Consider the following 24,726-nt stretch of genomic DNA (forward strand, 5'->3'; position numbering starts at 1 on the left):
AGCTTTTCTGATGGCCGAGTTTTCAATTTTTTTTCCTGCTTTTTTTATTATGTAAGAGTACGCGAATGTCTTCTATGCAGGTGAAATGAAATAGCATTCAAGTGTTGTATGAGAGTATAAAATGAAAAAAACGTTGCCTTGAATGAAGATACAAATATCGAATAGTAAGCAGAAAGATTCAAGGTTATAACTATACTTACCTACATGACAATCTACAATATAATAATGATTAAAAGCTGTGCTGACCTTTTCATGTTAAAACCTGTGAAGGAATTTTTCCCTTCGCGAATGAAATTTATCAATGCGAAATCAGAGGATGTGCATAATACCAGAAGTAATTATTATCATTACTTTTATGCATGCAAAAATTGAGTTTTTTTTTTAGAGTATTTTGTGTGTGCGCTTACTTATGCAGAAATTCGTACAATTTTATACAAAATATAAATGAATATATTCGCTGAAATTTTAACTTTGTTTTTGTTATCGTTTCAACCAACTGATTTCTAAAATAGTGTAATATGTATCAACTACTGAAAAAGCATATCTTACAAGAGAATTGCAATACTTATTCGGATTGTTATGATTTAATGAAAAGGTTCGTTCAAGAATAGCAACATTTTCTTTTACGAAGTTGGCTAAAGATACCATCAGTGAAGATGGTGAATACGAAGTTGAAAAGTAGCAATTTCTTTGCGATTTGTTATCGAGAGAGACGAAAATTCGCGTACGGTACAAGTTACCTGTCGATTAATATACTGCATAAATTAAATCTTATTACCTACGCTATGTTGTATATTTTTGAAACGAACACAAAGAAGTTTTTTTTTTAAATTTTAACCCCTCTTCAAAATTGAATACGGTTTTGAACCGACAAAACCCGATTTCGGAAAAATTACGCATGTACCTACCTACAATTGGTCAATTGAGTCGCTGATAAGCACCAAATTACGTTTACCTATATTTTTCCAATTTTTATGTTTTTTTTTACTATTTGAAAATCTGTAATTTCCAAAATGTGACTGAAGGTTCTAGAACGACAGAAAAACTACCTCGAGTCAGCATGTTGAAATCAAGATAAAAAATAAATTTTAGATTTTCAGCTTGATTGTGTAAAATTTTGTGAAAATTTCATCTTTAGAAAATCAGCTACGAAGGCTGCAAAACTGTTTATTTCCAATCAATTTTTTCTAGGTCAATTTGGCAAAATTTTGATTTTTTTGCAATTTTGGCCCAAATTTGTTTTTTTTTTAAATTCACCAAAAATCGAAAAATGCTCTTTAGCGTCTGAAATGTAGACTTCTGAAGTGTTTTTGTGTGTTCTTTCGATTCAGTTTTACCTAGTTCAGAAATATTTCTGCTGGTCAAGTTGACTACCTCGTAATCTTTTTTCCAAGACAAAACCCAATTCGTGTGTTCTTCAACTATAAAATTTTCTCATATCTCACGATGATAAATTGGTAATGTTTTTGCATGAAAAAAAATAATTTATCCAATAAGCCCCGTAATTTTGATTTTTTTTCAAATCCAAAATTTGAAGAACTCCTTATCTTTTGAGATTTTTTTGTGTTTTTTAAAATTTGAATGCGTTAAATTTTTAAAAGAAATCGAGGGGGAAAAATGGGATTTGAGCCTCTGAAAAATCGTAAGTAAGTAAGTAAGTAAGTAGGCCTGCCTAATAAATTGAAATGTTTTTTAAAATTTTATTACAACTTAGAAATTGAGTTCAATGAAACTTTAATCTATACATACCTACGATATGGTCAAGTAACCTCAACAAAACGTGAGTAAAATTTTAAATTTTCCCTCGAAAAAGTTCGTTTACATCATTTTTTAGTAAAAAAAAATGTAAATAATCTTCATTTTTGAAAATAAAAACTGAAAAGTTAATTTTTGAAAATAAAATAAAACATCAATTTTTTAACTGAAAATGAAAATTATTTCGTTTTTGAAGAGAGCATACAAACTTGATTTTGAAAAAAAATTCAAACTTTATTTTTGAACAGAAAATACACACAATCTTAATTTTTGAAGAAAAACTGAAAACTTCATATGTGAAGGGAAAATGAAAACTTTATGGAATAAAAGCTATTAAACTTCGTTCTCGAAAAAACATGTAATTCTCCACTAGAGAAAAACACTTTCTCCAAACATTTTTGTCGCGAAACAAAATTTGTTTCTGATCCTCTTCTTTCAAAAATGAAAACTATTTTGAAAGAAACTGCTTCTTCAAAAAAAAAAAAAAACTTCTTTTTGAAATGACTTAAAAAACCCTTTGAAAAAACTGCTTCTCCAATAAACTTTTTTTCTGAAAACGAAATGGCCATTTTTTGAGAGGCGGGAGGGGGAGTGGTGGTGACTTCTTCAAAGAGGAAAATTTATAAACAAAATTCTGTATTGCAAACTACTCATTTTTGACTTCGATTATTTCTAAAAATAACATAGGTACTTGTTTTAGAGGGGGGAGGGGGTGAAAAATTTTTAGGAGACACTCAATTTTTTCCCAAGGCACACATTGACTCTCAACAACACGATCATTATGAATTGGTTCATACTTTCTGTCTTTTTATGAAAATGATTCCAAAAACTTTTGAAATTTTCAATTAGGTATAATCATAGGATCTTATTGTGATGTGAAAGGAGTAGAGGCGAGAGCTTACCGATTTAGACTTTCGTGAATTGGAATTTTCAATTAAATTGTACAAAGGAATAAATGAGGATACAAATAACCTGTTATTTTCATCACATTATATGTATCCTCACTTACCTGTATGTAAATAGCGCTACTTTCATCTTCAATTCAATTCAATTCAATTATTTATTGCGTACGTTGTCACCTTTCGGCGTTGTACAAGTTAATGTGGGTAGGTACACATGCATCTTAAACTTATAATCTTAGTGTTAACAAAGTTCAAGAAATTCCTGCACTGTGTAGAAAGCCTTCGTCTCTAGCCATGCTTTCAGATATTTTTTTAATGTTTTTGTAGAATTGATGGTTTTTAGGTCAGGGGGTAAAGCATTGAAGATTTTTACTGCCATGGTGTCAATGTTGGATTGTAAAGTTGTTTGTTGTGGATGTTTTTATTGTTTTTTCCTTCACCATGACTCTCATTTCAAGAATGTATAACGAGGGAAGGGTTAAGTAATAATTCATTATGGGATACAAATGCATTCGACAACACTAGGCAACTACATATTTGTGTTATTGTGTTCGGGTTGAAAATGGGCTTAATCGATACTTTAGACCCTAAACAAAAAACGGAGTGGGGTTTTACCGACTTTGCCGTGAAACGGAAAAGTAAGGTATTGTATTTGTCATGATGGTTGAGGATTTGGGTGGGGGTGGGTTTTCTTGACGTTTTGGAGTGTGCTGATCACGATAAGACATATGGCGCAAAACGAGATAAGTTTATATATATATTTATATATAGCCGCATACAGGTAAACTCATAACCTTTTGTATAAAATACAAACTCACGTCCCACCTATAACTTCGTTGCTGTGCATGCGCTCGACGCGTCACCCCATAGGCCTGATAGTACTCGATGTTAGGCCGCGTTATATTCGTTAACTTGATTTTTGGGTGACCTGTGGAGAGGTATCTCATTGCCGAAACATCAATTTTTCAGAAAAGCTTTTTTTGAAAGTCCCATACGTCTCTGTTTTTCGCAAATAGCTTTTTAACAAAGCATCCCACAGAAAAATAACCAGCTCTAAGCAGAAAGAAAATTTTATTCTCTACAATTTCCTTCATTGCATTTTTTTCCTAGGATGCATACTTTTCCCATAAAATCATTGTTTAGACTGAAAAACACGAAAATTCGGACTTGTATAATCAACTCTAAATTAAAATTGAGCAGTCAAAAATTTATTTTAGACGATTTTTGACCACGCCATGTGAAAGAGGACATCTTCAACCACCAAAATCACCAAAAAGAACGTAAAAAACGTAAAAAATGATTCTTGGCAATAAACACCTTTTCCTCATGTCCTTGTACATAATACTTAGGCTATGCACCCATTTGAAAATTGAGTCAAAAGAGAAAGTGTATAAACGGCAATCTCACATCCCTGCTCAAACTTTGCCAGTAGACTCCCCACACCTTGTAGATTCATATGGCACCTCATCGAAAAGTCACGTCCTAAAAAGGTTACGAGTTTGTCAAAACGTTATGAGTTTGCTGGTTAATCTATAAAAAAGTTACGAGTTTACCCCCTAGAATATTTATTTATATATTTATTTATTTATATATTTATTTATATATCAATTTATGTATAAATTTGTGTCACGCTGAACTCAAAAGCTCCGAACTTTAAGTCGAAACTGATGATGGCAAAATATTGCTTTGATACTGAACTAGAGAAATTTTTAATTTGGTCGAAATCGGTTCAGCCGTTTACGAGATATGAACGTTTAAGTGTGTTCCAACGTTATGGATAAGCAGAAATTTGTGTAAACCCTTATATCTCGCAAACGACTCACCCCCAACAAACAGATGGGGTGGTTAGGGTGTGTAAGTTGCAGATTGGTACGCCGAAGGTCGGGTGTTCGAATCCCGCGCGAGTCAAGAGGAGAAAATTTTTTGTTGATTTTTTTGTTAATTTTATCCGTCCAAAATTTTTTTGCCATAAAAAATCAAAATTTTTCAAAAATTTCTAGTGTAATTTTTGTTTTAACAAAAACCATCAAGTTTTTGGTAAATAGCCAGTAAATTTTGATAATTTTTTTTTTTTTTGTTAATTAATAGATAGTAATTTTTAGTAAATAAAATGATTAGTTATTTTTGGTGAATTATTCGTAATTAAAGTTGGTCGAAAATTTTAGTAAATTGCTTGGGTAATTTTTGGTAAATTGGTAAAAACCTTTGACAGTAAATTACTGGGGTAATTAAAATTCGGTAAAAAATTGGTAAATTAGTGAGGAAATGTCTCGTAAATTACTGAGGTGAATGTTGGTAAATTGCTGGGGTAATTTTTGGTAAAATGGAAAATTGGTAAATTAGTGGGTAATGTCTGGTAAATTACTGAGGTAAATGTTAGTAAATTGCTGGGGTAATTTTTGGTAAATTCGTAAATTTTGGTAAAGTCGTAAATTTTGGTAAATTAATAAATTTGGGTAAATTCGTAAATTTTGGTAAATTGGTAAATTTTGGTAAATTGGTAAATTTTGGTAAATCAGTAAATTTTGGTAAATCGGTAAATTTTGGTAAATTGGTAAATTGGTAAATTTCGGTAAATAGGTAAATTTTGGTAAATAGGTAAATTTTGGTAAATAGGTAAATTGGTAAATTTTGGTAAATTGGTAAATTTTGGTAAATTGGTAAATTTTGGTAAATAGCTAAATTTCGGTAAATTGGTAAATTTTGGTAATAATTTTGTTTTTTGTCAACAATTTTCCTGATATATTATTCCACTTGTAATATGACGGTTACGTCTTCATGAGTACGCTAATTTTTATTTGAAAATCAATTTCATAAAAGTGTAATATTAGTCCAGGAAAATTAGATGAAAAAAAAGGGTCATTGGGAAAAATGGGGGAGAAAGCTGAATTTCGGTATACTGGTCCATTTTTTTGTGCTGAACACGAATCCGATGAGTCCCCGGTCGTCCCTGGTGTGCGTTCTCCCCTATTGTGGATCTAAGCCCCCCCAAACCAGTTTTTTGCAATTTTCTCCCCCGCATTGCATTTTAGCGAGAAATATGTGGTCGGATAAGAATCTACGTCAAATTTCCGATCTAGTGATATATCAACTTTCTTTCTACCCCCAAGGGGGGTGGAACCACAACCATTCAAAAAAGGGGGTTCCCCAAAAAATACATAAGGGCTATAGGCGCCTAAGAGGGGTGAACTGGTCCCCAAAAGCGTTTAACATGAAAGGTGGGTACCATAGAGAAACCTCTGCGCAAAAAATTTCAGATCCACACCCCCTCCCCTTTTTGCGGAACCCCCCTTTTTTGAAATTTCAGTAGCACTTTTCTCAGCCCCATTTCAACCGATTTTGAAAATTTTTCTGGAAGTTATGTATATCCTTGATAGGTATCCCCACAAAAATTTTCAACTCACTCCCCTCATATTTACCCCTCAAAATGGTGTAAAAATGTGTCTTAGGGAGGGTTGGGGTAAAATGGGAATTTTGGGGAAAATAACTAAATATTAATGAACAGGGTGTCATTTTCTTATGATTCGATACCGCTGAGCACGAATATGACGTCAGATTTTTTGTTACACTCATCTAGCCCTCTCCAGAGCACTTGGCCCCCTCAAGTTTTACCATTGTTGAAAAGCATTGAAAAGTTGAAAAACGCTATTTTGAGGGGTAAATATGAGGGGAGGGGGTTGAAAATTTTTGTGGGGATACCTATCAAGGATATACATAACTTCCAGAAAAATTTTCAAAATCGGTTGAAATGGGGCTGAGAAAAGTGCTACTGAAATTTCAAAAAAGGGGGGTTCCGCAAAAAGGGGAGGGGGTGTTGATCTGAAATTTTTTGCGCAGAGGTTTCTCTATGGTACCCACCTTTCATGTTAAACGCTTTTGGGGACCAGTTCACCCCTCTTAGGCGCCTATAGCTCTTATGTATTTTTTGGGGAACCCCCTTTTTTGAATGGTTGTGGTTCCACCCCCCTTGGGGTTAGAAAGAAAGTTGATATATCACTAGATCGGAAATTTGACGTAGATTCTTATCCGACCACCTATTTCTCGCTAAAATGCAATGCGGGGGAGAAAATTGCAAAAAACTGGTTTGGGGGGGCCTAGATCCACAATAGGGGAGAACGCACACCAGGGACGACCGGGGACTCATCGGATTCGTGTTCAGCACAAAAAAATGGACCAGTATACCAAAATTCAGCTTTCTCCCCCATTTTTCCCAATGGAATGCTATTTTTCCTGGACTATATGATGGCTACTTATGATTGACTATTTTATTTTGTCGATGTTTTCGACTTTTTGTATTCATTAAATCGGTAAATTTGGGTACTTCCGCGCATTTTGAAAAATTGGTAAATTTTTAAGTAATGTCTGGTAAATTACTGAGATAAATGTTGGTAAATTACTGGTGTATATTTAGAGCAAAGTCGGTTGATCTTGCGAACTGCGCAAGATGTTTTTTTCAATTTGAGTTGTTTTTGTGGTCAGGAGATATGATTAAAGTTGCAAAAATGGCCTTTTTTGCCCTACTTCAAGAGTTTGTAGCGACATCAGTATTGTTTTGCGAAAAAAACCAAGGTCATCTTCGGATTCTACATGCTTTTTTAATGTATACTAACCCGGATTTTTGATTTTCGAAGTTTCAAGCGCATACGACTAATTTTTCTGAATACGACAAATTCAATTTGAACTTCGGCATAATGCATTACCTAATTGTACTTTTAAAAATTCGGACATTGTTTGAAACTACATTCATATAGATACCTAGGTTGTGTATGTAGCGCCACACAGTACTGCCATGTATCAAAATAAGTAGATTCTCAAAATAGGATAGAGTACCGTACAATTTGGCGTTTGAAGTGAATAAACTTTTGAAAACGTCAACGTAGAGAGTAAAACTAATAAAGTAGGCTTTTCTCTGACGAAGGCGCGCGTGCTGCGACGCTGGCACACGAATATGAAGTTAATAATGGTAAAAAGAACGAGGTTTTAGCGATGTTTTCGTTGGAAGAGAATAATCGAGAAATATTCCTCTTGTATCTTTCGTTCTTTTATTCCCCATCTTAGAGTACAATAGTTAGTTAGATACTTGAGCATTTTGTTGACTAGGTAGGTACTTACGTTACGTTACATTATTATGTTGTTGTGGGTAGTTAGGTGAAAAATTGACGATATTTTTTAAAATTAGCTTACATACGTAACTATATAGCCTACGAATATCAAACTAGCTAGGTTTGTTATCGATTAGACCTACGCAATGGGGAGAATTTACCTGGAAAAGCTCTCGGCGATCGTGGCGAATATAATACGAAGGTATTATAATTAAATGTACTGCCCGTCGCGTCGTCAGAATGTTACCACAAAATTAACTTTTCGCTGATTCCCTCAGTGGCAAAATATATAAAAAGATTAATATCAATTAAAAAACACGCCTACCTGTTTTCAATTTTTTAATTTCATACATCGAGCCAGACATTTTGCCTTCTTGTACTTTCCCCCTTTACATCCAAACAGAGGCGAATCGAAGTCATGCTATTTGAGAGGAGAGGGAGGGGGTGCTTATCACATCATTTTGCCGACAAAAAATTATAATTTTGTCGACAATACTCAAAATTTCAACCTGCTGAACTGCTGAGCACTGTGGCCAGGGTTTATATAGAGGTTATTAAGAGGGAGAAGGGGGAGGGATTCCACCTAAAATTTGCCGACTGATAATATGGGGGAAAATATGAATTTTTCTGATTCATATCATATTCATATGACTCATTAAATTTTCATTCTATGTTTTGGATTTTTTCAAATTTTAAAACAAAATCAAATTGGACGGAGGAAGCAAGAGCAAAAGTTTGTGAAAATTTTATTTGGAGAGAACTAAAAACGATATTGTTTTATGCAAGCAATTTATAAATTTTGGAACTTATATTGAAAGGTTTTTTTTAGGATGTTAATTTTGAAGAAGAAAAGAGAACAGGCCCGAGTGAGGGCAAAAGCTCTTGAAAATTTGTATTTTGAGAGGCATAAAAACGAATGCGAGAAGTTTATTTTTTCACTTTAAAAATCTAAATGTTGATATTTTTTTTTAGAAATTCTAATCTTGAAAAAGAAAGAAAGCAAGCGCGAGGGCAAAAGCTTTCGAATTTTGTTCAAATTCAATCATAGGTTTCTTGAAATTGGAATTTTGTAGGAGAGAACTAAATTGGCCCGAGCGAAGCGAGGACAAAAACTTTTCAAAATTTGTACTTTCAAGAACCAAAAAACCAGTAATTTTGATCAAAAAATGAGAATTTTGAAGATAGATAGGTGATTTTGTCGGAAAATTCCGAATTTTGAAAATATGGGGGGGGGATGTAGCTATATCTGCTCTTTAAACTTCCTCCCTTAGTCCCTTAAATCCGCACCTGAATCCAATTGCAAACACTTTTTCGCTGTCTACTTCAATAAGTGACGTACCTACTCACGAAGATATTTTCATTTTTATATATTCCATTTTATGAATCTAGTAGGTATTATAAATTTTACTGTGTATTGTTTGGCCACAAAGCTTTCGTATTATTGTTCATAAAGTATAGAGTATGCACCCAGGTAAACTGAATTTTATACGCATAGAAAATGTTACGAGTAGGTAAGTATTAAGAAGTCTGTTAATTCGATGATAATAAAGTTTTTCGGTATTTTGTTGTTTGAGCGCGCTGTGTTGCTCATTTACATTGTTATATTTTCGTATTCGCGGCTTATTAACGAATTTTTTCTAGAAAGAGCTTTTAAACTACAAAGCGTCAGCTTTTAATTTATTAACTTTTTATTTGGTGATTAATTAAAAGTGATGTTGTTTATTTTAATGAAACAAAAGGCTATTCTATTTTCGCAACTGCAACGTTAAATAATAAATCTTACTTTATTGTAAAACAGATGTTTTAAACCTTATTCGAACAGACTGATGTAGTTAAATTCGCTATAAGAGGATTTTTATTCTACTTCCTTCACTGATTAATGAAGCTGCTAACCGACCATGTGTCAGAAATTCTTAACTGAATATTCCATTCGCGAGTTTTATTCGTTTAGGTATTGCTCACCTAATTAACGTAGGTATTGATTAATTTTGTATTATAATTAAAACGCGCTGTGAGTAAGAAAAATATGTATATTTAATGAAAAATGTCTTAATACAAAAATAATTACATTTAGGGTAGGTAGGTCCCTATAAAATATTTATAAAAATTACGAATTGTAATCAGTTATTATAACGTCGACTGGATATACTCCTAGGATTACGTTTACAACGGTTCTCATTATATCTAATAAATCTTCTTGCATTTCTCCGAATAAATCGAATGATAATTCACGCCAGTATTGGTTCAGAAGTTCGTTTACAGCTGTATCTGAAATTATTAACGGCAAAATTCAGTCATTATCATTACGTGTAAGTGTGTTTCAAATGATGACTATGATGTGAGATAAGAATGAGAGTTCCCTTTTCGGTGATACCTTTTTTTAGAAAGTTTAATCGATTTGAAAGGTCAAAAATAGAACAAATTATAGACCAAATTTCCAGTTTTTGAGCAATTTTGTCAATCTATATTCTTTTAAAAAGAAAATGGATCAAGTTTGAATTTTTAAAAAATCTTTAAAACTGGTTATACATTTTTTAAACGTACCTATGATTTTTCTGTCGTTGGCCTATGAATAATTTAAATGGATTTAATTTTCATCATAGAAATCAACAATATGCACAAATACACAGTTCTTCCACTTTTATCCTCACTTTTGAAAAATTTCCCAGTCTCCAAAGTTTTTGAAAACTGAAAATTCTAAAATGTTGGAGGCATTGACTATCATTAGAATTGAAAAAAGAAAAAAAATTACATTTTAGTCCTCATTTTTCTAGATTAAAATTTTAATTTCTTAAGACCATAAAATAATTCAAAAAAGGAAATTGGGTTCAGAGACATTATATGTAGGTACGTATGTAAGGGCGATACCTATCCCAACCTGTAGAGAAATGTTTGAACCGAAAAAAAACTGATTCAAAAAAGCATGCAAAAATGCATTGCCATCCAAAATTTCAGGTGTTAAAGTCCATTTTAAGATTTTTAGTGAATTTTTGAAAGCACAGGTAAGTGTCTAATTTGGACTAAAACTCAGGAAAAAATCAAAATTTCGCTGAATTGACCTGGAAATCTGAAATTTAGTATGCATTCGGTTTTCAACTCCCCCCCCCCCCTCCATCGATTGGATACAATGTCAAACTGTTTTGAGTGGTTCTGGAGCCTTTAGAAAATTTTTGAACGTTAAAATTGCCATAAAATTTTGTACCTACAATGGAGTTGAAAAGCTAAAATTTAATTTATATATCTTGATTTCAACAACATGCTAAGTCGATTGCAAGTGGTTTCAAGTTATCATGGAACCTCCATCTATGTATTTATAAAATTCCATAATTTCGACAGATTTTACGGCGTTTTTTTTTCTTCGAAAACTAGTCTTAAAAAAGTTGCTGGATATTTCAAATGGCTTCAGTTGACTCGGCAGTGGTATATTTGTACTTGATTAATTATTTAGATTTTCAACTGTGAATTCGCAGGGAAATATTCGGCTTCGAACTGGCAGAAACCGATTTTGAAATTGGGCCACTAACAAGCCCTCAATTTGCACAGCTTTTTATGGCACTTTTTGAAACTTTTTGAGATTCCAAAAATATGGTTGGAGGCTTTAGAACAGCTCGAAATCACTTCCAATTGACTCAGCCTGTTGAAATTAGGGTAGAAAGTAAATTTTAGCTTTCCAACTTCATTGAGTATCATAAAATTTTGTGGGAATTTCAATTTTTTAAGTGTACTGAAAGCTCCAGAATTGCTCAAAATGCTTCAAAACTGTTTCCAACTGATTTGAGGAGTTGAAAATGAAAAACCCACTCAAATTCAACCTTCTAGATGAATTTGGTAAAATTTTATTTTTTTTTTCAAAGTTTTGGCTTGTTTGATTTTTAAAAATTCATCAAAAATCAAAAAATGCACTTTGAAACCCTAAAATTTGCGCTGGCAAAGTATTTTTTCATGCTCTTTATGTAGCTTATTAGCTCATTTCAAAAAATTTTCTGCCTGTGGGATACCTCCATTTTGGCTGATTTGGTTCAGATGGGTTGCATAAGCACAGTTTCTAAATACTGTCCCGAAAACCTGAGTTAGATAACTTATCAATTATCATGCATTTCAATTGAACGGCTTGAATAATTTTCAGTTGGAGGAATAGGTAATTTTCCCATGTACGAGTATATCTAATGGTATCTGAAGGCAACTCATCTAGCGTGTAGTAGGAAATGTTGCCTAATATGAATATGTAGGCAGGCTGAAAGGTTGTTAACTAAGCCTAACCCAGTTCAGAGCAGGTTCTGCGAGACGTACATATGACGTGTGTCAAAATATTTGTATGTACTACGAGTAATATTTATAGAACTAACTTTACATATTATGTACATCTCGCAAACAAACGTTACTATTTCAATCAAAATAAACAAAATGAAAAACGACTTCTTCGCAACATGGTGACCGAAAAGGTCAGAAAGAAAGACGAACTCGACGTACCTACCTACGTAACCGCACAAAACGTATGTACCAGTACCTATGCTACGTACACCATATAAATAAACGATACGTACGAGTATAACACAAACACGAACGTAAATATTTTTACCGCTCCAAAGTAGGATATATTTACATAAGAACCTTTTAAATGTTGTAGCTCGCTGCTTCCTTTAGTTCGACTACAACAAGAGTGAAATTTTTTCGTGTACATTTTTCAAATCACTTTGTAGAATTTAAATGAGCATCTTTGTCGCGTGATATTATATTTTTCATATTTTTTAACGTCGCTCTAGACGCGACAACGTTTCGAATACTCGTATAGCTGCCTCGAATTTGACGTACATTTTTATAGCGAGGTATATTGCCTTTCACGCTGCGTGAGAAATTTAAGAAAACCATCTTGACTTTCTTAAAGAGGGTTTAATAGTGGTTTAATGTGTGGCGCGTTGGTGGTTTTTCGGCCTGATGTTTTAGCTGTGTGAGGTTGAAGCGATGCTGGTGATGTTTTTCGTATCCTTTTAGAAAGACCCACGTCGTAGATTTCGATGCTTTGATGAGCAACATTTAGTACCGTACACCGTTTATAGGAGCACTTCCCAGCTCTCAGGAGAGAAAGATGGAAGTTTTTCGATGATGTGATCTTGAAATTTGAATTTTAGAGAGAACTCTTTTGCAAATCAAAAAAGTAGCATCTAATTTTTGAGATTTTTTTCGGTTCTTTTAAAATATTTATGGTGACTATTTGACTGTTTGTGATTCGAATTCTATGTGATTAATTATTCATCAAGGTTTGCCTTCATTTTTTTTTAAAGATAATTTTAAGGGGGTTAGGCAAGGGTTTTTCGTTTTTGTTTGGCATGAGTGAACACATAATTATTTTTTGAAACTGCTGCCTTAAATTCGTACTTACCTAATTTATCATCGCCCAACATGTTCTCCAAATTGTAGTGCACTCTTTTGAAATTGAGCATCTTGATTTTCTGACTTTTTAACATTGTGTACACGTGACCATCTTCTTTAGTTTCATAATCGAAATCATTTTCATACTCTAAATCCACACCAACTGTAAAATAATGAACGATGAAAAAAATGAATTATAAAGGTGCGCGCTATTTTTACAAATTTCCTACGATAAACTAATTAGTGTAAAAATAATTAATAACCCGATTGATATTTTTCCTGGTGCGATATCCTAAAATAACAACCCTTAGACTGTTTTCATTATGCACAGGAAATTAATGGTAAGAGTACGCGAAAAGGGTGGGTATACGAAGTGTGGCTGACTTTTTAATTTGAATCCAATAAAAATACCTTTAAGCCGAAACCATTACGTTTTAATGAGATTTTCCAGAAATGTAATAAAAATATGGCGCTTTTTACTATGTTGGGCAAGTTTTCTGTGTTTTTTCCTTTTTTTTTCAACTTGCTTTACCTCTCTTGTAATAAGCACTTTATTAAAAGAACGAAAAATAATACTAAAGATTTGCTGTAAAAATGGTGTAAAATTTATAATATCATTTGGGGCGTAAAAAATTGTAGGTAATATTTTTTTCGCTGCCTCTTTAGTGTACGTACCTATCATATAGGCTACCTATACCGATAGAATAAGAAAATATTAACGTGTTATTGAATTTTTTTTATCGAATTTATCGAAGTTGCGTGTTTTAGTGGAAAAAACGCGATGATTACTTCGCTTCGAGTAAAATATTAAAAGAAACAATTTTCTTAAATGCTACTTGTAACTTTTTTGCCACTTAGCATTTTATAAAAAGAGTTTTAAAAAGTTTATACGTATTTAATGAATTACATAGCGGGGTGAAACGTAGTGCAAAAAAGAAGTCTAAGAAAAATCACAAACTTGGTGCTACGATATGTTTTTATTTTCTCCTCACTGGGTTTCTTTTTCTTTTCTCTCTTTTTATTGATGCGTCTTGAAGAAAAAAACGCAACTCCGGCGAAGTCATTAACGAAGATAGAATTTAAATAATTTATAGGACGCATAAATTAGCGTGCTTCAATTTTTAATGCCGAGAGCCCGAAAGTTTTGCCTCTAACATTGAGATATTTGAGTTAATTTCTTTCAAAAGACCAATTTAACGTAGTAATGTAAAAATTACCCCGGAATTATGTTTTCGGATAATTGGTCTTGTTTGGCAGAGAATTTTAAAAGGAGTTTTTCTTACAACACAACGGACGTGTTTCGCTTTTTTCACCAGAACGCGCATCTTGTTTCTTGTAAGTAATTTTTTCACCAAAGAAAAAAAAGAAACTCAAAATTCTCGAATCTCTTTATCATTTTTTAATTAAAGGTAGCGATTTAATTGGAAAAACGTTGCAAAAAGTTCTGCTTCTCGGTTCTTTTCTGGATGAAATAAGATTCTGTGGTTTTATGCAAGGTCTTTCGCTGTAGAAGTACAGCCTTCTGTTTGGTTACTATGCAACAATTACTAACGGCATATGGACATAATGAACATGTTTGTAAAATTCCTGTGCTGTAGGGGCAATTCCATGAAAATTTACGCGTAATTTTCTCTTCTAATTACGAGTATTTTAGTCATTTTTTCGTGTAGTTGCGGCTAGTAGAAGCTTAACGCTGGAGGAGGTATAAGAATAGCATTTCATCTTGAATTTTGTGAGCATACATTTTTTGGAAAACACGAGGTTTTTTCGCAATTTTTTAGGGTTGCTGCAAAAAAAATTCAGCCATGCCCCAGCGAAGCGATGGCAAAGTTTTAAACTTTTAAAAATACCAACATGAAATTCGCGAATTAAAGCTTATTTGTTTACTTTTTTTAAATTAGAAGAAAATTCACGACAGAAATATAAATTTTTGCTAAAAAAAATCGTAAGTAATTACTTACCTATATTTTTTTAATGCTTCAATAAAAACTAAAGAAAAACTTGTATGCCTACAAAGTACTTTTTACAATCGGTCAAACTCCGATTAGGCTGAAATTTGACTTGGTGAAAAAGCTTGTCGTCCAGACCTCAAACCAAAATTTTGAGCTGCTGAAGTCAGTTTTTCAATTTTCGATGGAAATAAAATAATGGTAAAGTTATCAATTTTCTCCAAAAAGAGTTGGTAAATATATAGAGATGAAAATCTAAAACTTGATTTCTGTACTGAAGTCGACCACTCGAATCGATTTCCATCATTTTCAAGCCGATCTGGAGCCTCCATAAAAGTTTACTATTTTTAGCAATTCCAGATTGCTCCAGAAGACGTTGTATCAACTTCGACAGTTGAAAATGTAATCATGTCATAAGTTTTACCTACTTCTGAATGGATTAGAACAGGTGAATTTCAAATTACAGGTGACAAATCGAAAGTACTCGTATAAGCCTATTTTGTTTCAAGTTGAAAATTTCGAATTTCAAAAAAATTACAAAACAGTAGGTAAATTAAAAAAAAAAACTCAAAACGTGTCTTACTTTTGTCCCTTGGGGTGAATCCCTATCCCATTCCCTGGATTGCCGTCATATTCGAGCCAATCTGGCACCTCCAGCAAAAATTGATTCATCTCCAGACTCCAATGATTCAAATCGCTCCAGAATCGAAAATTCAACTTTGGAAGCTCAAAATTTGGTTCTAGGACTACGGTCTGGGTGACATGCGCCCTGAGGTAGTCAAATTTCAGCTCAATCAGAGTTGATGGGTTGTGTAAAAGTTCCTTGTTAGTTTGTTTTTGACAAAAAATTCTCTTATGGGCAGAAAATTTTGGAAAAATGTTAAAAATTTCATAATGGTTCTTTTTAATTTTTAGATTTTTCAAATATCGATTACCTAGGTAGATACTTATTCATAAAAAAAAATTGTGAGAAGATTGAAGTGAATCTATTTATTTATCAAAGGCCCCTCCCGAAAATTCGAGCTCGAGACAAGCGCTGAACCCTTTGCTGTCTCTTTCTCTACGGCTTTATGCAGAAATGCAACGTGATCCTGAGGGAAATTCCAAAAAGTCAAATCCATAATTTAAACTAGACAGCTAAGCAAAGCTTAGCTGCAAAGTGTGCGTAGCTAGCTGCCTTTTCTACAGCTATAACCGCTATTACATATCTAGGTAGTGCATAAGTGACTCAACCATGTCACAGTGATGAGAAATAATAATATTTTCGAAACTCTCATTGCTTCAAAATAATAATTGTTTTTCAGTGTTTTCATATCTTCCAAATTACAATACCTACTTCAGAATAATTTCTAAGCTTGCATTGTTTCTAAATTAAGAAATTTCTAGTCGTTTTTCATAGTTTGCATTGTTTTAAAATTTACAAAATTTCAAATCAATTTCCCGAATTCCCCATTGCTACAATTTCATAAAGTTTTCAATAAATTTTCAGAATTTTGCATTGTTGCTGAGTTAGGGAACTTCCAATCAATTTTTAGAATTCACATTGCCTCTAAACGACCAAATTTTGAATAATTTTTCAGAATTCTTATTGTCTTCAAATTACAAAATTTCAAATTCAATTTTCAAGTTCATATTGTCCACAAATTGCAAAACGTTTACTCAATTTTTGGAATTCACATTGCCTCTAATTTTTCAAAATTCTCATTATCTTCATACTACATATTTCATATAATTTTCAAGTTCACATTATCTACAACTTAGGTACAGAACTTTTGATCAATTTTTGGAATTTTCAGTGTCTCTAAATGACAAATTTTCATATTATTTTTTCAGAATTTTCATTGTCTTCAAATTTATAAAATTTCCAACCAATTTTCAGAATTTGCCATTGATTCTAAATTATTAAATCTTATAAAATACCTATGTTCAGAATTCGCATTGCCTCTAAATAACACAAAAAAAATATTGGTAATTTTTACAAAAAAATTTAACTACATATTCAGCACAATAACCGGATCCCATTCAAAAATACATAATATTAAGTATGATAAAATTTGTTTTGAAACCTTTTTTTTTTCTTATATACTCGTTTTTTGGGTGTTTATAATTGCAGGATTATTACACCCGTGGATAGAAGGGTTTAGATTTGGTTTATTAGGTTGGTTTTCTTTAGTAGGGTTATAAATTTTTGGATTTCAGAAGGGTTATCTGGGATGGTCATTGAATTTGGGTCTATTTGGAGAGATAGTCTTGTTTGCTGTAATTTAGGACAGGTGAATAGTAAATGTTGGATGGATGTAGGTTCATTTTCACAGAATTGACAGGGGGGTTTTGGAATTTTTTGATAGAGATGGTTGTGTGTGATTTTAAGAGTGACCTATTCTTAGACAGGTTATATTTCTTCTCTTCTGTAATTTTTCTAACTGCTCAGTTACAATAATAATTTTTACTAAAGCATGATAATAAAAATTACATAAACCATGTTGTTTGAAAATTAATCATTTTAAAGTAATTTTCATATGTATCATAAAAAGTAAAAATCACTCAGTCATCTTAAGATAATTTTTACTATACTTACCGCATTATAAGTACATAGTAAAAAGTATTTGAATAAATGGAATGAAAATTCATTTAGCAAATGAAATCATCATATTTCATAACTTAATTTTTATAAATTGAAATGAGGGGGTTACATGGTTCAAAATTCATTTTTTTTGCACCAACATCATTGTACTCACTCCAAAGCATTTACCTATCCAATATTTCCAACGAAAAATCCGTCACCTATACCTACTTACCTCATGGGGATTCGAACCTGGGTCCCTACAATATTCCTATTCCTACCTAAATGCCCTAACCACTCGGCCAAGAGTTCACATGGTGGGTTAGGGCATTAAAAGAATATATGTATTGTTTGGTAAACGCCCCACCAAACCACTCCCACTTGAAATACACAGGGGGCAGACTGGGGGTATAGGAAGGTACATGAAACACACAGCTGGTGGTGTTGGTGTAGGACAGGGGTATAGCAGGGTTCAGGGTACAATGAGCGGCAGGTGTTTTGCAAGTCCCCTTTTCCCTTTTTTAGGATTTAATGCATTAAAATAATGAACTAAAATTGCAATTACTCAGCAATTACCCATCCGAATTGAATGAAGATTAATCTGTTCCCTCCGCCTTAATGATTCTCAATTGGTGTCCAATAGGTACAAAAAACGGTTGGATAGCTTAAGAGAACATTCAGTTCCAATAAAATTTCATTTCTCAAAGCGAAACCAATAGTGTGCTACGCACACTAAAAATGGTAACAAATAGGTAAGATACCTATTCAAAAAATCTGAAACATTTTGAAATATATTTTGCTTTTTACAGTTAGATATACCCAAAAAAAAAGAAGTTTTTTCCACTTAATTTTCTATAAAGTAATAACTATGTAATTGCGTTTAAACTCAAATTCGAGAATTTTGTATTTATCCAGCAGGCTTTCTTCTAGCTTGTACTTTAAGCACCTAATGCACACCTATTTCAAATTTCTTGTTTATTAATTTGTTTTTACACCGTGAGATAATTGCCAATCCACTAATCAAAGTTTTTGTTTTGTTTCATTTCAGGTGAGAAAAAATTTTCATTGGTAGAGTAAAAGAACCAATATGATGAGTACATACGTAAGTCAATGGTTTCTAACTAATGCAATAATAATTTAAGGTGCCATTTGCGAATGAATTTTCAAAGCTTAGGTAGGTCTAGGTAATTGTGATTTCTACAGGTAACTCATTGCCTGTGTAGCTGCTCAACTTTCCAGAATGGTACAAAATTTTATAAAACTTGGCAACTGGTCATTATCTATAGTGTTTTTTTATCAATCTTTCCTCGGTGCATTTATGGTTAAATTGTTGCTCACGTTTTAAGAAGTACCTGCCTTGTACGTCTCCAAAAGTACAGGGTGTTTTTCCAGAGAATGACCCCCTTTCAGTAGATCCATAGGCAATCCGTTCTGAGTATAAGTATGTATGTTTGCCTAACTGAAACTTGAAGGAGCTGACTTATTGACTTTTTGTCTTTCAAAAACCACTTGTTCACATGTTTGTACATTCTAAATGGCGCTATTCCCACTCCTCTATCTTGATCATTCAAGGAATTATGCGTTTGAAATCTTGAAAAATCACTTTTTAAAAAAAATCAGAAAATTGTTTTTCCTTAAAAATAAACCAGAATTTGTTAAAACTGTTGCCTGTAAATAATTTTTTGTTCTCATATTGATGTTACAACTCAGTCCCATCAAATTCCAGGATAGACTGGTGAATGAAGTGAATAATTATCAAATCGCACCTTGGGCTGTCTTTTTGAAAAAATCATGTTGAAATCCTTTCAAGTGTACGTTAATCTCGCTTTCCTCGTTCATTCTCGCTCTTCCTTCCTCTTAAGTTGAAGATCTTTACATTTTGAATATGGGAAGTGGGAGTTCCTTTGTTCACTTGAAAGCCGAAATTTCTCTCAGGTAGACATCCATTTGTGTACCAAGAATTAATTGACAATTTATAGGAAATTTCCTCATTACGGGTAAAATTTAGGGTGTACTTAATTAACTTCTACACCGCCAGCGGCGCTTTTAAACACAACATTCGCGTACGTTGTGAATTTCCTTCGCACGTTCAAGTAATTTTTACTTAATAAGCCATCTTGACTTGGTGTTCGACGCTGCGAGAATGTTTAATGCAACGACTCAAAACGTGTGCGGTTTTTTTTGGCGGGTGTAGTGTAACTTTACGTATGTATTCGTTTGTAACGTTATTTTTATATTATGAAGTGTTACTGTACATGATGCTTTATAGCTACTCTAAACTTGAAATTACCTTTGTAAAAGGTCGCTTAGGCAATTCTATAAGCACTTATGGAATACGGACGAAAAAATTCGGCCCGAAAATTCACTCGCAAGTAGTTTTCGACTATGAGTTAGTCTCGCGAAAAGGTTATATGGTGGCTTGGTTACGGTGCATTAAAAGTATAAAGTTCAAAGACCTGTTTTTCGTGTGTTTGTACGCATGTTCCTTTTTTTAATTGCATTATTATGCGAGTTTAACCGGAATTTGGAAGAAAATTCGTATCGTTTTATCAAACACACTCGATTTTTTGGGGATGAACCAAGAGTCCTGAATAAAATTTTAAAGCATTAAATTTATCCACCATTTTTGTCGAATATTTTTTTTTTTTTTTTTTAGATATTCTGAGTAAAAATTGGAACGTTCAACTTGTATTGTTCAACGTTAGGTACGTCTCAAAAAAACAGAAAATCGTTTTCAAAAACCAGAGATCCAACGAGAAAAATGAAAAGAAACAAAATTGTAGAAGACAAAATTTCACGTAAAAAAATATGGTTGTTTTTTACTACAAAATTGTGCTTTTGAGATATTTTGAATAAAAATTGAAATTTTTACTTCATCGAACGAATTTATGCAACCTTTCAGATGGGACACCCTGTATATCGAAAATTCATTATCATCTAGTATCAATCAAATCCCTTCCTTCCTGGTTTAATTTGATGACAAAAAAAATCGTAAACATAATCGATATTATCTCTGAAAAGATCTAAACCGTGGATAATTATTGATAATAGGTTTTTCCGCCATTTGCCAACATTAGAACGAAATAAACGCTGGTAAAAGCAACCGCAGCAAGCGACGACGCGAGTTAAGCTTCAAATACATCCACATACTCGTATACGAGAAATACAAACCGACAACCAATTTCGTATGAATAATATCGCCTTTCAAAAACAATCGCACATTATACTTTCATGATTCCATTATAGATTTCTTGCGTATTATAGACTTGAGCAATTTATTTTCCATTTTCTACTCTTTTTTTCCGCGCGTGAAAACATTTAAACGTATAACGTCGGATATCGGTCGTTTCCTTCTAAACATTTTTTTTTCACTCGCTATTCCGTTTTCGACGAAAAAATATTTTTATCAATTTAGTTGTAAATTTGATCCATTTACATGTTTGATTATCGTATTATTACACGAAAAAGTGAAAATTTTTTCTTCGCTGGATCTGTCAATACAGAAGTAGGCAAATATTTCAACGTCGGAGTTGCGTAAGCGTCATTTACTTCGACCGAATGGGAAAAAAATTACAAAATATTCTTCTCGGATGTAAATAAAATTGCTATTGTTGTTACCCTTGTTATGCGAAAGGACGAAAACGACAGACGATACCGATTAAGAATTTGGGATTTTGAATAACCGATCCCACGTCACGCGACTGCTGTTTTGTAGGTTAGTTTTCTCGATAAGTAATTTTCTTTCATTTTGCTAAACTATTTTTCATTACGTTTCGTTCTTTATCACTGTTCTATATTTTTACGTAGTAGTAATTACCACTTTTCGTTATTTTATTATATTTTATGGTATAAAATTATCGGTGTATCCGCTTCGATGAGCCTTTTGAAGAAAAATTTTTCGCTTTTGAAAAATAAGGAAATCATTCTGCAGCTACAGAAACAACATTACTAAGCGTTCTTTCCTTATTTTTCACTCCTACGGCGTGTACTAATTCTGCAAACATGGGTTAGAAAAAAATGTTCAACGAATCCGAGCACCTTAGCAAACGCGTAATTAAATTCGGTAATCGCGTTTATTCCGCAACGACGAAGAGCCTACGTTAACGGCGAATTGACCAAATTAACGAATTTGCCAGTCTAAGGTCGACTTAAATGGCGAAATATGTATTTACTCTCGGGCTAATTTTCACCTAAGCCTGAAAAACAAAATAGTTGTAAAATTATTCGGATTTTTCGCCGAGCTTAGCTCGATGCGGCAATTCGCAATGTATACCTATACCTGCGAATGAGTACACGTAACGAAATTTAAAATTGGCTGAAAATTTCGCCATCGAAGCGCCTCCGGGTATTATTTCACGCATTTATCTTAAACGAATTGCGTAGCCGTATAAAATACAATCTACTCTCTTTGGTAATCGTCGAATACTTTGAATATTTCATCGTTTCGTTAAAACAATGCAAATGCGGCCGCGTTAAAAGCCGCAATTTTCGATTTTTGATCATCTCGTTTTCGCAGTGCCGGAGTCGCCTGGCTCTCGTATGTAGGAAATATTTCACATGTTCTATTAAATCTTACGTAGCGTTACGTTTACCAGATGCGTGGAAACTGCAAAGTATTTCAACTTTGAAAATACCGACCTCGTTGTATAGAAATGGAAACGGAAACACGAGTGGTTGAATGAGGGCGTTTACAATGTAATGCATCGTATCGCCCACACTTCTGAGGAGTCGTTCCAGTGTGTAAGAAAATTTCCATCTAAACGTATCTAGTATGCTGTATCAATTTTAAAACATAGACCATTTTATGCTTTTATTAGGATGTATCTACTATCTAGGTACTAACTACATACTATATTTTTGAAGTTTTTTCCTTGTGAAATTACGATTCTGAATTCTGAAATTTTTCCTTGCATGAAATTCAAATATGGTTGGTGAAAGTGAATAGAATTAAACTTTTTTTTGACTATTTAAAATTCTTCTTCTTCTTGTGTTTAAAATTAAGTTCTCAAAAGTCCGACTTGATATGGAAAAGTTTATTCAAGTGTAACTTGAATGGTCAGAAATTGGTCGTTTTGCTTCAAAGTTTTTAAAAGTGAGACGAAATATTGAGATAGGTAGTAGGTACCTACAGTTTTTTCCACAAATTTTCAAATGTAAGTTTTCAGACATCATCAGTCATTACTTAACATACTAGAAATGTGTACCAGTAGGGGATGCGCCCACAGCTTCCACCTAAAGGGAAGATGTGTTCCCGTGTTCCCTCGGAGTGGCAGCACTGCTTCTAGTAGTGCACTCTGTCGGATTAGTTCGACTTGCGCCATCTCCAAAAACAGAGAAGTCCCAAAGCTTTGAGTTTATTTTCACTAGTGCTAGTGTAAGTTAGTATTTTAGAGCTTCCATCAAGAATTTATTCCTGATGCCTTTTTATTTGTAAATCTTTTTACAGTGGAACCTCGATAACTCGAAAGTTTTTAACTCGAAAACCTCTATTAGCCAAACCAACCTCCATTCCCCTTAAAATCTCCGTAACACTCAATGTTGACTTTACTCGGATTAGTCGAAATTGACTACACAAACCAGTCGTAACTCGAAGCCAAAATTTTGCTGAAAATAGCCAGAAAGCCTCTATAAGTTGTACGTTGTCAGGCGTTTTACCTCTATAACTTGAATATTTCAATTAATACTGTCATCTTTTATGCACTTACCTATCTCAGTTGTAACTCGAAGCCAAAATTTTGCTGAAAATAGCCAGAAAGCCTCTATAAGTCGTACGTTGTCAGGCGTTTTACCTCTATAACTTGAATAGTTCAATTAACACTGTCATCTTTTATGCACTTACCTACCTATCTCAGTTGTAACTCGAAGCTAAACTTTTGCCCAAAAATAGTGAGAAAGCCTCTATAAGTTGTACGTTGTCTGGCGTTTACCTCTATAACTCGAATATTTCAATTCATACTTCTATCTATTATGCACTTATACTTGAATCGGTCAGTGCAGAAAGGGCATAAGTCCATTTTTGCGTTTTTCAGGAATAACAAAAAACTGATTCATTCAAAAATCAAAAAATTTCAGTAAACATGCTTAAGATCATTGAAAGAGGACCCCAAGACACAACTTTTAGCGCAGTTTCCAAAAAAAAATATTCACGTGCGGCAGTGCTGTTGCTGCCTAAACAAATGGGACTTAGACCCTTTCTGCACTGAATTGACAAAATTTCTTTCGAAATTTCTCGGGCACGAATGGGGCTTGATTCTACATCTAAGTACATCATTTAGACTGCTATCCCGTTTAAATTGACCAAAAACCCCTTGAGTTCTAAGACTTTTTGTCGAAGTTGTTAATTTTTTCATCATTTTTCAGTTCAGAGATTAACTTAAATTTCAAAAAATGGTCTTCTCAAAAATGTTAGTTATTTTTCAAGGAATTTAAAAAATTTTACAAAAAAGTCATAAATGCGGATCCGCCCTTTTTCTGCGCCCAAATACCACTTTCCCGGCAGTTTTGCGGAAATCTGACATCACCAGTCGATCCGCCATACTTTGAAACCCCCATTTCCGCAAAAAAAATTTTTTTCAAAAATGTGACTTGTTACCTTTCTGCACTGACCGATTCACTTATACATATCTCTCAATTCATTCATTTCATAAGACCTCTATAACTCAAACACTCCTAAAATCTTACCTGCATAACTCGAAACTGATTATCTCGAAAACCTCTATAAGCCGAATGAATGACCATTCCCCTTGGATTTCGAGTTAGTGAGGTTCCACTGTATTGTGTCTAATCAGAGACCATTAAAGGTTGCAATTGCACGAGTTATTTTGTGGTGTTTCATTTCTGCTATAAAGATATCTTTTGTAAGGATATCTGGCAAGAACAGGTACCCTGGGCTTAACCATACGTAGTAGAGCTATTCACCTCCCTCTGTTAGACAGGGAGGTTCCAACTCTCTACAAATTACCAGTAATTTGCCTTACCAATAATTACCAGCACTGGTAATTTACTAAAAATCACGGTTAATTTATGGAAAATACAGTAAATCCCGCTTATTAGAATTGCGGATAATAGAATAATTCGGTTAATGG

General features: G+C 33.3%; 2 protein-coding genes across 3 annotated transcripts in view; one reads left to right on the plus strand and one right to left on the minus strand.

Annotated features, from left to right (window-relative positions):
* Window positions 1-24,726, plus strand: part of LOC135835697 (uncharacterized) — a 387,401-nt gene that overhangs the window by 121,354 nt on the left and 241,321 nt on the right. The window lies entirely within an intron of this gene.
* LOC135835692 (uncharacterized) overlaps window positions 9,772-24,726 on the minus strand; it is a 46,763-nt gene continuing 31,808 nt past the window's right edge. Inside the window, exons 5-6 of the mRNA XM_065350079.1 lie at window positions 13,140-13,292; window positions 9,772-10,027 (exon numbers count right to left, since the gene is read on the minus strand). Coding sequence (XP_065206151.1) covers window positions 9,867-10,027; window positions 13,140-13,292 — 314 coding nt within the window. The 3' untranslated portion in view covers window positions 9,772-9,866. The remainder of the gene's footprint in view (window positions 10,028-13,139; window positions 13,293-24,726) is intronic.

The sequence above is a fragment of the Planococcus citri genome, chromosome 2 (genome assembly GCF_950023065.1).
Source record: "Planococcus citri chromosome 2, ihPlaCitr1.1, whole genome shotgun sequence".
Taxonomy (NCBI): domain Eukaryota; kingdom Metazoa; phylum Arthropoda; class Insecta; order Hemiptera; family Pseudococcidae; genus Planococcus; species Planococcus citri.